This window comes from Salmo salar, chromosome ssa02 (genome assembly GCF_905237065.1).
Source record: "Salmo salar chromosome ssa02, Ssal_v3.1, whole genome shotgun sequence".
NCBI lineage: Eukaryota > Metazoa > Chordata > Actinopteri > Salmoniformes > Salmonidae > Salmo > Salmo salar.
This window is the reverse complement of record NC_059443.1, coordinates 42096794-42109808: the sequence shown is the minus strand read 5'-3', so window position 1 is coordinate 42109808 and position 13015 is coordinate 42096794. Positions and strand designations below refer to the sequence as shown.

Genomic DNA, 13015 nt, shown 5'->3' with positions numbered 1-13015 from the left:
TGATTATTTACTTAAAAAACAGGCAGCATTTAGACCTCATCAGAGTGTTTTATTATGAACTTTGAAATGTTTTCAGACAGTTATCAATAACAATAATCTTCGTAATCCATGTTATCATTGTATCAATAATTAAAGTTAATGTCCCAATAGTAATAATATAAGTAATTAATGCAATTTGTTTTCCATAATATTACACTGAAAAACAACAGGCTTTATTTACTGACAGGTTTATCACTGCACTTTGACACACAGACAGACAGCAATAAACACAGAGGGAGGAAGTGAGGGAGGTGGTAATTTCAATAGACCAAAGAGATGGTGGGGACTGGCACGAAAAAGAAAAAGACAAGAGGGAAAGAGGAGCTGAGGAAGAGAGAACGATTTGAGAATATTCTAAGGAGGTGTGAAAGAAGGAAGGAGTGAGAGAGAGAGGTGACAGAGTAGCTATTTACCAATGTTCCCTCCATTTACTGTGATTCAGATATGAACACGATTTTAAATTACAACAATTCAACACACTCATACACTCATCAAGCCAGGAATCATCATCCTTATTACTACTACTATTATTATTATTATTATTACTCCGTATTCTGATGGTGTAACCTTAAAAATATACAACAGCTGGTCAAATGATAAAATAATGTAATTGGTAATAAATAATATGTTTATGCAGCTCCCTCTTTAAGAGTACAGACAGAGAGCAAGCGTTGACTGCAATAATAATAATAACAATAATTGTATGTACAGAAAATGTAATACAATCAAAACTGCCCAAGCTGAGCTGACATTCTGGATACAGTGGGTGTTGTGGTGCGTTGTGTGTCGTTGTTGTAGTGAGATTGTTACGAGAGCGGTGGGTGGTGAGAGTGCAATGGGGTGGGGGGGGGGGTCGCGGTAAGGGTCAGAGGTTACTCTATGCCCTTATCAGCAGCCTGTTTGGTTGTCTTGCAAAACCTTACAATGAAAGGGTTCTACCAAGCAATACAATTTAACATTTAAAAATCTACCATGACAAAAGGAAAGTTCTGAAAATGTACACTTTTGCGTGGACAATTTATTTGATCTAATTTAGCACATCACATACAGTACGTGAAGCACATCGTACATAGTATGTAAAAATCAGCTAGAACCCTATAATTGGATGTTTTTCTATATTAAGGTTACTATACATGTGGAACTGAGCTGGAGTCAGATCTGGGGGGGGGGGTCGTGTTTTTGGAAGTTGAGGAATGTATAGAGAGAGAAAGAGCGAGAGATTGTGCAGCAGAAAAGACGACTAGATTAAATCCAGAGGTGTGTGGGATAGCGTCAGGATCAGGGTTTGTGTCTATATGTGAAGGGCCTACACAAGGCTTTGTGTGAATCGATTGCTTCAATATTCATTTTGTGTGGTGGGCAAAGGTGTCTGAAGTGTGATATAGAGATAGTAAAACATATACAATCCTAACTTCACAACTAAGTTATGTAGCCTCGGTCCGGCCTGTCTCACACACACTTCCAGGACAATGTCAATTCCCTGTGAGTTAGGAATTAGTGCACCACATACAATTTTTGTTGGTTGTTTTGCTCAGGCGGTTAGAGTATAACGTATATATTGTGCCGTAGAACATTTACGTGGTGAAAGATTCAATGCCCTGTTATTGGCTATAGATCACTAATGGTGCTGTGGTGTTGCGGTAATAGAGTGTGCGTTGTTGTACTTTTACATTCCATAGACTAGAGGTGTCAGCAGTTTTTGATATTTAAACGCGTTGAGGTGAGTGGCGAGCCGTTTGTGGTTTCCATGGAAATGAGTGCTTCCAGAGAGAGAGAGAGAGAGACGATTGGCTTAGTAGCGACGGGGGTGGCCGTCTCTGCCCTCTTTCTTGATGATGATTCGCTGGTCGTCGTTGGCATCATCGGGTGACTCCACCACTTCCTCGTCCTCCTCCCCCTCACCTTCGGTGTCGGCTGAGATGCCCATACGAGACTCATAGGACTGAGAGAGAAATAAATGATAAAATAATCATTCAAATAAATCGTCTCTCCTCTTAAACCAAACTCAAAACTTCCACACTGAAATAAATAAATAGAAATCTATCCCATTCCACAAAAACACAGTTAGGTCTTTACCTCCATGGGGTTGACGATGATGGTGAGGGCAGAGTCATCCCATTGGCCGCTATCCTCCTTTGACCCTCCCCTGGCGCCCTCGCCACGCTGGTGGATGGAGCGGATTCGAAACACTCCCAGGATCACCATGACAACCAGGAAGCCCACACACACCATGATGATGACTGTGGCCGCTCCTGGCACCACTGTCAGAGGAAATGAAGAGTTTTATATGAATCTTACAGCCACCATCCTGTCATTAATGTCAGTGACACTGACATCTTGTGGTGAAAATGAACCTGTGAATTTTGGTATTTTGAATCTCTATTTTGAGAGTGGATAGGGGATTTCCCAATAGAAATAAAAGGGGATGAATGAATGAAGTGTGTATAAACCTGAGTTGCGGTGGGGGTTAGGCAGGGTGTGTCCACCCAGCTCCCCAGAGTGGTGAGATGGGTGAAGGAACTGCTGCTGGGAGGCCAGGAGGTGAGACGGGTGGTACAGACTGTCCAGGGAGTGCAGGAAGTTCACCTGAGAGCAAGGATGGATGAATATATGGATGGACAGACAGAGAGTGAGTGAAAGAGAGAAAAAAGAAAAAGAAGCCTCGTCACAGAACCTCTTACTAACTGAACTAATGCTGTGCTATCGCTCTACCCACCAAATGCTATGTTAAAACCACTTAGCTAGTGCCCTAGTACTGTACACCCCATTGAAGCTTATTTGCTAACCCATTTAGGGTTAATTACAGCATCTATGGTCAGTTAGATGAGTTACCTCCAGTGTGAGCTCGTTGCTGGTGTATCTGCCATTCATCTCGGAGCAGGACAGACGGAACCGCCTCTCAAAGCGGGCCGAACCTTTAGCCAGCCGGTAACGGACGGACCGAAGGACATCCTCATACACGGAGATGGACTCAGCTCCTAACAGAAAGAGAGAGAGAGATGACGAGAGGTAGAGAGTAGGCAGTTCAATACTGAGGAAACAGTAAGACGAAAAGAAAATGCTACAGTTTGTGAACGTGATACAGAGGTGCGATGCAATATGTAACATAACCTCATGTGTAATTACAAAATCCCAAATAATTGCACCATGCTGAATGTCACTGTGGGCAGTAAATGAAGCGCTTCAGCACACAGACTATCCCTCTGGTGCAGTTTTCCTAAACTTTTCTTCGTTTTTCTTTGGAAATAAAGACCCACTCCAGCCTCACTAGCACGGAATTTATCAAAAGGTGCATTTCAGGAGCTGGTGCAGGGTTCCTCATTACATGGCACAAGTGGGGGGATGAGCCCTTCATTTTTTGTCCTCTATTGCTCCTATATAGTTCCTGCAAGCAAGGGGGGAGGCTGATGACATCAGAGCGCACCCAACAGACCAACTCCTTGAATTTCACAACTGTGCCTACATTTTTGTTGTTGTTGCTCAAAACATATTTTTTTTTTACCTTAAGTATTTATACTTGGAATATCGTTTTTCAACGAAAACAGTTTAAACACAGCTGAAGTGGGTCTTTAAAATAAAACCGAATAGGGGAAATGAGCGGTACCTGTGATGGCGATGTAAGCAGTGGTGTTGATTATCTCCAGACCCCTCTCTCTCAGGGCATCCATGTCCACCAGGAGCTCCTCCCTCTCTGGGTTTAGCTCCTCTCCCAAGGGCTGGACCTCACAGCCGTCCAGAGTGTGGGCTACGGCGTCTGACATCAGAGCTGGGGGTCATGGGGGGAGAGAGATGAATGGAGGAGAGAATGAGGCAAGAGAGGGAGGGCAAAAGATGGAAAGAGGGGAAAGGCAGAGTGCAAAGCAAAAAAAAAAGGAAGGGAGAGAAAGCAGACAGTTAAAAGGAGGGGAAAAAAACAACAACAAACAACGGCACATTAATGACTGATTACCCAATCGTATAAAACTACAGATAAAGACGAGAGAACACAGGGAATGGGGGAGGGGTTAGGGCCGGGTGGATTAAGTGGATAAAATAGGACTATCCCATTTTGGAGAGACATAATAAAGTACATAATAGATTAGGTAGTGAGCCACAGATAAAGCATTGGCAGAGACTATTTTCTCTGTTGCTACACAGCTTTATCAACTATGTCCTGACCTGAACAGAGCCCATGCAGGAAGAGGCTCTTATACATAACCATCATCATCCTCATAACGGATGACAAACATAACCCTCATCGTCCTCATAACGGATGACACACACAGATGTGGTGTGCTTCCTCGCCAATATACAGCCATTGCACACATACATATGATACTCACATGCACAAGGCACTTCTAATAATAGTACAGGGTCTGTGGGGTCCTAGTTAGTATTCAAGCACACAATCATTGGGGGAAGTTGATGGGTGGATGGGGGCTGGGTCAGTGATGAATATATGTATACAGTGAGGGAAAAAAGTACTTGATCCCCTGCTGATTTTGTACGTTTGCCCACTGACAAAGAAATGATCAGTCTATAATTTTAATGGTAGGTTTATTTTAACAGTGAGAGACAGAATAACAAAAAAATCCAGAAAAACGCATGTCAAAAATGTTATAAAACGATTTGCATTTTAATGAGGGAAATAAGTATTTGACCCCTCTGCAAAACATGACTTAATACTTGGTGGCAAAACCCTTGTTGGCAATCACAGAGGTCAGACGTTTCTTGTAGTTGGCCACCAGGTTTGCACACATCTCAGGATTTTGTCCCACTCCTCTTTGCAGATCTTCTCCAAGTCATTAAGGTTTCGAGGTTGACGTTTGGCAACTCGAACCTTCAGCTCCCTCTACAGATTTTCTATGGGATTAAGGTCTGGATACTGGCTAGGCCACTCCTTGACCTTAATGTGCTTCTTCTTGAGCCACTCCTTTGTTGCCTTGGCCGTGTGTTTTGGGTCATTGTCATGCTGGAATACACATTTTCAATGCCCTGGCTGAGGGAAGGAGGTTCTCACCCAAGATTTGACGGTACATGGCCCCGTCCATCGTCCCTTTGATGCGGTGAAGTTGTCCTGTCCCCTTAGCAGAAAAACACCCCCAAAGCATAATGTTTCCACCTCCATGTTTGATGGTGTTCTTGGGGTCATAGGCAGCATTCCTCCTCCTCCAAACACGGCGAGTTGAGTTGATGCCAAAGAGCTCCATTTTGGTCTCATCTGACCACAACACTTTCACCCAGTTGTACTCTGAATCATTCGGATGTTCATTGGCAAACTTCAGACGGGCATGTATATGTGCTTTCTTGAGCAGGGGGACCTTGCGGGCGCTGCAGGATTTCAGTCCTTCACGGCGTAGTGTGTTACCAATTGTTTTCTTGGTGACTATGGTCCCAGCTGCCTTGAGATCATTGACAAGATCCTCCCGTGTAGTTCTGGCCTGATTCCTCACGATCATTGCAACTCCACGAGGTGAGATCTTGCATGGAGCCCCAGGCCGAGGGAGATTGACAGTTCTTTTGTGTTTCTTCCATTTGCGAATAATCGCACCAAATGTTGTCACCTTCTCACCAAGCTGCTTGGCGATGGTCTTGTAGCCCATTCCAGCCTTGTGTAGGTCTACAATCTTGTCCCCGACATCCTTGAAGAGCTCTTTGGTCTTGGCCATGGTGGAGAGTTTGGAATCTGATTGATTGATTGCTTCTGTGGACAGGTGTCTTTTATACAGGTAACAAGCTGAGATTAGGAACACTCCCTTTAAGAGTGTGGTCCTAATCTCAGCTCGTTACCTGTATAAAAGACATCTGTGAGCCAGAAATCTTTCTGATTGAGAGGGGGTCAAATACTTATTTCCCTCATTAAAATGCAAATCAATTTATAACATTTTTTGTTTGTTATTCTGTCTCTCACTGTTCAAATAAACCTACCATTAGAATTATAGACTGATCATTTCCTTGTCAGTGGGCAAACGTACAAAATCAGCAGGGGATCAAATACTTTTTCCCCCTCACTGTAGATGGGTTAGCTGAGGATGTCCACACTTCAAATGAAGCTGAAGTCTGTGAGTTGTTGTGATTCTGGATGGCCAGATAGCTACCAACAATGACAAGAAACTGCCTTGTGGGGAATCGTAAGTGACTCGTTTCAGCTAGTTCTGAGGTATTTTGACTGATTTCATGTCAATGGCAAAAATTTGCTAGCTAGCTAGCTAACCAACAACTGTAACGATGTATTTGAGAGACAAGTGCTCATTGGGCAAATGTATTTATGTATTCAATAAACATTGGAGACGGAACGATAGTTTACATGTCAACTATTTTGGGGGATTTTTGTTATTTTACTAGGCAAGTCAGTTAAGAACAAATTCTTGTTTACAATGACAGCCTAGGAACAGTGGGTTAACTGCCTTGTTCAGGGGCAGAACGACAGATTTTTACCTTGTCAGCTCGGGGATTCGATCTCGCAACCTTTCGGTTACTGGCCCAACACTAACCACTAGGCTACCTGCCGCCCCGCTCTAAGCCAACCCAGTCTGTCTTGCCCCATAGGTGCCCATGCTTCGGTTTTGTTGCTAAACAACCAACCCAACTATATGACTGGGAACATCCTTTCCCAGGGGTAGGAAACATGCACCCCAGTTCAAATCAGATTTTGAAGAAAGACAGATCTTACTTCACATTATTTGTCAGCAATACATATAATTAAGTGGCACTGCTAGTAAGTGGAAATAGAGGCAGGTGTAAGAAAAATAAGTGATTTGTAAGTTTGAGATCCAGGCTTCAGCCCTGTATGACTTTTGAAAACAGGCTGAGATCAGGTGTAGAATCTAAGTAAAATATGCCCAGTTTGATTGATGACATAATGTGTTCCGACGCACTGATCACACAAAGACCAGACAATGGTCCATATGTAAATTAGCCGTGCTCCCATAATTATTTTTAGAAGCATCAATCCATGTACAATAGAAATGCTGGCAAAATGCTCTCAAAATGATTAGATTGATTTGATTGGAATGCACTAGTCTCGACCCCCGCATTGTAGTATTCATGGAAGGGCTGTTTGCTAACTCACCTCCTCCCTCCATGCCCTGAGCGGCTGTGTTTACAGCATGAGACAGGGAGCACACGATCCTCAGCTCTGGGAAGAGGGGTACACCACGGGGTCCCTCAAATTCAGGCGCGGGGCGGGCCAGGTGGGGGCCGACCCCAGACAGGGAGATCTGAGGGGCATCGGGCTGAAGGACCACCAGGTAGCCCTCCAACTGCCTGAGCGTAAGACAACTCTCCTCATTGAAACACCTAGGAGGAAGAGAGGAAAGAGAGAGAGAGAAGGAACGGGGGGAAATAGGGTACCAGTTATTTCTCTATAAGTAAACAGTTTTAGGACTTGAGGATTAGCCAAATCAGGTGTGTTAATGTTAGTCTAGGACAAAAGCCTGCACACCCTGTGGATTTCCAGAACCAGGATTGAAAAACCCTGGACTATATGATATTGCATGCATTGTCTGATACTAATTAGTAGCGGATACTAATTGTGCCACTTTTCAGAAGCACTTTGAAATGGTATTATTATTTGGCGATTCAGTACTTGATTTATGATTCAAGTGGTGCTTTGAGTTGTTTAGTGTGTGAGTGTTGGAACTGCAGTAATACTATCTCTCTCTCTCTCTCGCTCTCTTTCAGTGAGCAGCTGCTATATCTGACTCTCCACAAGGGCCTGCTGTCAGCCATCTGGAGGAACTGCTGACCTCAAATCAGTCTTATCTTTAACCACTATTAAAAAACATCCCCTCCTACTACTAACTGATAATCAGACTGCAGAACACACTAGAAAAGCCAATAACCTCCTGACCTGGAATCAGACTAATCTTAAAAGCAAAAGAAAATCCACAAACTCATGAAAACAGATCTCAAAACAAGCATAAATACACCACACCACTGTTGTACCTTAAATCTGACTAATCTTAAAAACACAACATTAAGCGCAGCTATTTATATAGCTCTACCATACAGGGTTAGATAAGGAGGACTTCCTGTTGTTGCATCACTTCCTGTGATGGGTCAGATACAAAATAACATTGATAGATAGGACCTACATGCACTGCACAAAGTGCATAAATATTTAAATCATCAAAGTGGATAAAAAGGACCCGTGGTAGGCTTATGTGGTGCATTGATCCAAAAATAGAAAAAAAATGTCTGGTTATCCATGAATTTAATACAACTTGCGATACACTGTGGCATTAAAAAAATGTACTGTTTCAAGATTATATGCTTCAACCGTGCTTCCTCTTACCCAAGGCTAGATTACCTAGTTGAGCGAAAGACTGGCTCATATCATCTGCAAATCAAGCTCCACTCCTTGCACAGGGATGATATCATTCAACATAACAGTGTATCCTTGTGCTCTGATTCACCTGCAGAGTAAAAGTTTCAAGTTTCACATGCACAAGTACAGTGAAATGCCATTCTTGCTAACTCCAAACCCAACAATGCAATAATCAATAACAATGTATTACTAGAAAAAAACACACACACAAGAAATAAGAATAATAAATATACAATAAAGTAAGTACTGTAAGTAATTATACACAGGAAATATTTAAAAAGTCATATGCAATACCATATTTACACGTGCAGGGACACTGGAGTGATGGAGGTAGATATGTATAGGGGTAAGGGGACTAGGCAACAGGATATAAGATAAACAGAGTAGCAGCAGCTTGTATGTGAGTGGGTGTGTAGAGTCAGCATAAATGTATGTGCATATTATGTGTCAGTGAGCAAAGTATGAAGTGAGTGTGTGTGTGTGTTGGAGTGACAGTGAGTGTGTGTGTGTGTGTGTGTGTGTGTGTGTGTGTGTGTGTGTGTGTGTGTGTGTGTGTGTGTGTGTGTGTGTGTGTGTGTTGGTTGGAGTGACAGTGTGTGTGTGTGTGTGTGTGTGTGTGTGTGTGTGTTGGAGTGACAGTGTGTGTGTGTGTGTGTGTGTGTGTGTGTGTGTGTAGTGCCCTGTGAGTGTGCACGGAGACTATGAGGGGTAAAGGGTCAATCAAAAAGGAGTCTACATGTTCTACCCCCAAGTTGTATAAGAACCTTTGAATAAATGAATGAACAAATTATTTCATTCATCATTAGCCTGGGTACCTGACAACCTTCAATGGTGTCATGTTGTTAAACAATGGATAGACAACGAAAGATATCCAAAACGAGACAAACTGGCACCCACACTACATCAACATGGCTGAAATACTCTGTCACAGAGAGGATAGGTTGTGGTGAATGAATGGCTTTAGAGATATGATACAAGTAATTGCGGACCAGAACATAAGTCAAAGATAAGATAACCCCAGGTTCTAATGGCAGTTTGGGATGACATCGTTCCTTTAAGATCATGGTCTTTCATTCCAAAGCATTGCTTATCAACTACTCTAGCCATGTCCACGTTTATTGAGATCAATGTCCAATGAATAGCTCCCTTCCATTGAGCAGTCCTGGAAACCTGCATCCACAGCTCTGGAATACTGCTGCATTCTTTGTGACATTATGTTTGACCTTCTTTGCCTCTTTTCACCTGCATTTCTAGTTTATGTACACTAGCACTGTCAGTGTGTGTGCCTGTTTGTGTTTAAGTTTCAAGTTTTAAAGTCATGTGCACAAGTACAGCCTTTCTTGCAAGCTCTCAACCCAACAATGCAGTAATCAATATCGATGTAGTACTAAACATAACATAAGGTAGAGCAAAAAAACACATGCGAAATAAAAATAAGAAGAACACGAGAAAGTAAGTAAACTATATACATGGTCAGTTCCAGTAGCATATTTACAATGTGCAGGGATACTGGAGTGTCAGAGGTAGATATGTATAGGGGTAAGGTGACTAGGCATCAGGATATATGATAAACAGAGTAGTAGCAGCATATATGATGATTGTATGTGAGTGTGTGTGTGTGTGTAGTCAGTGTGCATGTTGTGTGTGAGCAAATTAAGTTAGTGTGTGTGTGTGTCAGTGTGCGTGAGTGTGTAGAGTCTTGTGAGTGTGCAGAGAGACAGCGCAAAAAAAGGCTCAACTCAGATAGTCCGTGTTGCCATTTTGTTAGCTATTGGCTTGGCGATAGAAGCTGTTCAGGAGCCTGTTAGTGTCAGACTTGATGCACCGGTACCCGTTGCCGTGTGGAAGCAGAGAGAACATTCTATGGCTTGGGTGGCATGAGTCTAACAATTTTCTCGGCCTTCCTTTCACACTGCCTGATATAGAGGTCCTGGATGGCAAGGTGCTCAGCCCCAGTGATATACTGGGATTTGAGGGCCTTTGCCAAACCTTTTCAACCTCCTGAGGTGGATGAGGCGCTGTCGCACCTTCTACACGAATGTGTGCAGACCATTTAAAGTCCTTATTGATTTGGACACAGAGGAATTTGAAGCTCTCGACCTGCTCCACTGCAGCCCTGTCGATGTGGATGGGTCCACAATCAGCTCCTTGATCTTACTGATGTTGAGGGAGAGGTTGTTGTCCCGGCACCACACTGCTAGGTCACTGACCTCCTCCCTGTAGGCTTTCTCATCGTCTCCGTTGATCAGGTCTACCACCGTTGTGTTGTTAGCAAACTTGATAATGGTGTTTGAGTTGTGGTTGCCACGCAGTTATGGGTGAAAAGGGAGTACAGGAGGGGACTAGGCACGCACCCCTGAGGGGCCCCCGTGTTGAGGGTCAGTGTGGAGGAGGTGATGTTGCCTACCCTCACCACCTGGGGTCGGCCCGTCAGGAAGTCCAGGATCTAGTTGCAGAGGGAGGTTTTCAGTCCCAGGGTCCAAAGCTTGGTTTTGAGCTTGGAGGGGAAAATGGTGTTGAACGCTGAGCTGTAGTCAATGAGCAGCATATTCTCACATAGCTATTCCTCTTAGGTGGGTGAGGGCAGTATGGAGTGCAACTGAGATTGCGTCATCTATGGATCTGTTGGGGCGGAATGCAAATTGGAGTATCTGGGATGATGAAGTTCATGTGTGCCATAACCAGCCTTTCACAGCCCTTCACGATTGCAGATGTGAGTGCTACAGGGTGGTAGACATTGTGGCATGAAACCTCAGAGTTCTTGGGAACAGGAATGATGGTGAACAGCTTAAAACCTGAGGATTACAGACTGGGACAAGGAGAGGTTGAAAATGACCGTGAATATGCCTGCCATTTGTTCTGCACATGCTCTGAGAACACGTCCTGGAACTGGCCGGCCCCGCGGCCTTACGAGTGTTGACCTGATTAAAGACATTACTCACGTCGGCCTCGGAGAGCGAGATCACTTAGTCCTCTGTGTGTGTGTGTGTGTGTGTGTGTGTGTGTGTGTGTGTGTGTGTGTGTGTGTGTGTGTGTGTGTGTGTGTGTGTGTGTGTGTGTGTGTGTGCACGTACATGCAAGCGTGTACCTGAGGGAGGTGGTCAGTTTGAGTGGCCTGACTCCAGGGGTGGCGAAGCGGAGAGAGTTCCTGTAGGTGACCTGTTGCACGGCTCTGTTGAAGCTCTCAATGTCATCACCCTCCAGAACCAGCACAGACTGACTGGGGTTCACATGCACCTAAAAGGTCAAAGGTCAAGAGTTCATGCTCCGAAGTCGCACACCCCTCATAGTCAGACACATAGTTAATTCTTGCTATGTATTCTCTTTATATATTTCATCAGTACCACCGTGTTGGGACTTGTTTTAATTGACTGTAAAAAATATATAGTTGCATGTGCACAGAAAAATATTATGCAGTAGACTCCATATACATCAGGGGGAAACTAACCCTTTTTGTACACAACAATCTGAGTAGGACATATACTGTAGCAGTGGTTAAAAAAAAATGTTTCGGGTACCATGACCTAGATGCAGAAATAAAAATTCTGGGTGTCAAAGCCCACTCTTAAGCCTTAGCCAAGTGAGACAGTGATCTATAGGACTCCTCTTCAGCAGGGTGAGGTTACCTTCATGCCTGAGCCCAAGGTCTCCAGGTCCCCAAAGTCCAGCCCCTCCCTGCAGGCGTACAGACACTCCACCACACTGTGGGGCTCCACACTCCCTGGACGCACCGTCACCCCTGACAACAGTCCACGGTAACCACCCACATACTTCCCTAAAGAACCAGAAACAAAATGAACACAGTCAACACACACAAAAAGATTAACACCCACACACAGGCTTACACAGACATATATGCGCATGAATGGGGACACACACACACACACACACACACACACACACAATTAAGTCACCTGTGTCTTTCCCCTCAGGGATGGTGTTGTTAAGGATGTCCTTCTGTTTATCTTCTGTCTCTGTGGGAAGAAAAGAAGAAAGGTTAAAGGCCCCATGAAGTCATTTTTACATGAAATAATTTCTGGGTAACAAGTACCTTTTTTAATTTATTTATTTGACCTTTATTTAACTAGGCAAGTCAGTTAAGAACAAATTCTTATTTTCAATGACGGCCTAGGAACAGTGGGTTAACTGCCTGTTCAGGGGCAGAACGACAGATTTGTACCTTGTCAGCTCGGGGCTTTGAACTTGCAACCTTTCGGTTAGAAGGTCCTGTGTAGATTGTATTTTCAACCAGCAACTATCAGGAAATAACACTGATAAAAAGTTTCATCAGCTGTTGTAAAATAATATTTATATAACAGGTGGGTCTAATCCTGATTGGTTAAAACCACATTCCAGCCGATGTCTATTCCAAAACTTACCAGCAGGTAAATATAAGATGTTAAAATGCCTATTTACTCTGTTCCTTCTGACTACGCAATCCACTATCTCATCAGCCCAGTCAATCAATTTATTAACTTGATGTCCATTATAAAAAGCATCTAGACATGTAACATTTCTTTTAGGATAACATTTAGTTTTCTACAGCGGAGATTTGTATAAACCTTGCTGTCGGTCTCTCCGGCATTTGTAACATTGTTTCAATATTCAAATTCGATCCCAAGCTGTCCCAGAGTAATGAACGGGTCGGGAGTCGAGATGAGACATACA

At 43.6% G+C, this 13015-nt stretch overlaps 1 protein-coding gene across 1 annotated transcript in view; it reads right to left on the bottom strand.

Annotated features, from left to right (window-relative positions):
* Positions 1 to 28: 28 nt before the first annotated feature.
* The window catches only part of LOC106583354 (calsyntenin-3), a 36055-nt gene continuing 23068 nt past the window's right edge, over positions 29 to 13015 (bottom strand). Inside the window, exons 11-19 of the mRNA XM_014167474.2 lie at positions 12262 to 12321; positions 11974 to 12122; positions 11436 to 11584; positions 7091 to 7317; positions 3644 to 3805; positions 2872 to 3017; positions 2490 to 2625; positions 2116 to 2300; positions 29 to 1981 (exon numbers count right to left, since the gene is read on the bottom strand). Coding sequence (XP_014022949.1) covers positions 1832 to 1981; positions 2116 to 2300; positions 2490 to 2625; positions 2872 to 3017; positions 3644 to 3805; positions 7091 to 7317; positions 11436 to 11584; positions 11974 to 12122; positions 12262 to 12321 — 1364 coding nt within the window. The 3' untranslated portion in view covers positions 29 to 1831. The remainder of the gene's footprint in view (positions 1982 to 2115; positions 2301 to 2489; positions 2626 to 2871; positions 3018 to 3643; positions 3806 to 7090; positions 7318 to 11435; positions 11585 to 11973; positions 12123 to 12261; positions 12322 to 13015) is intronic.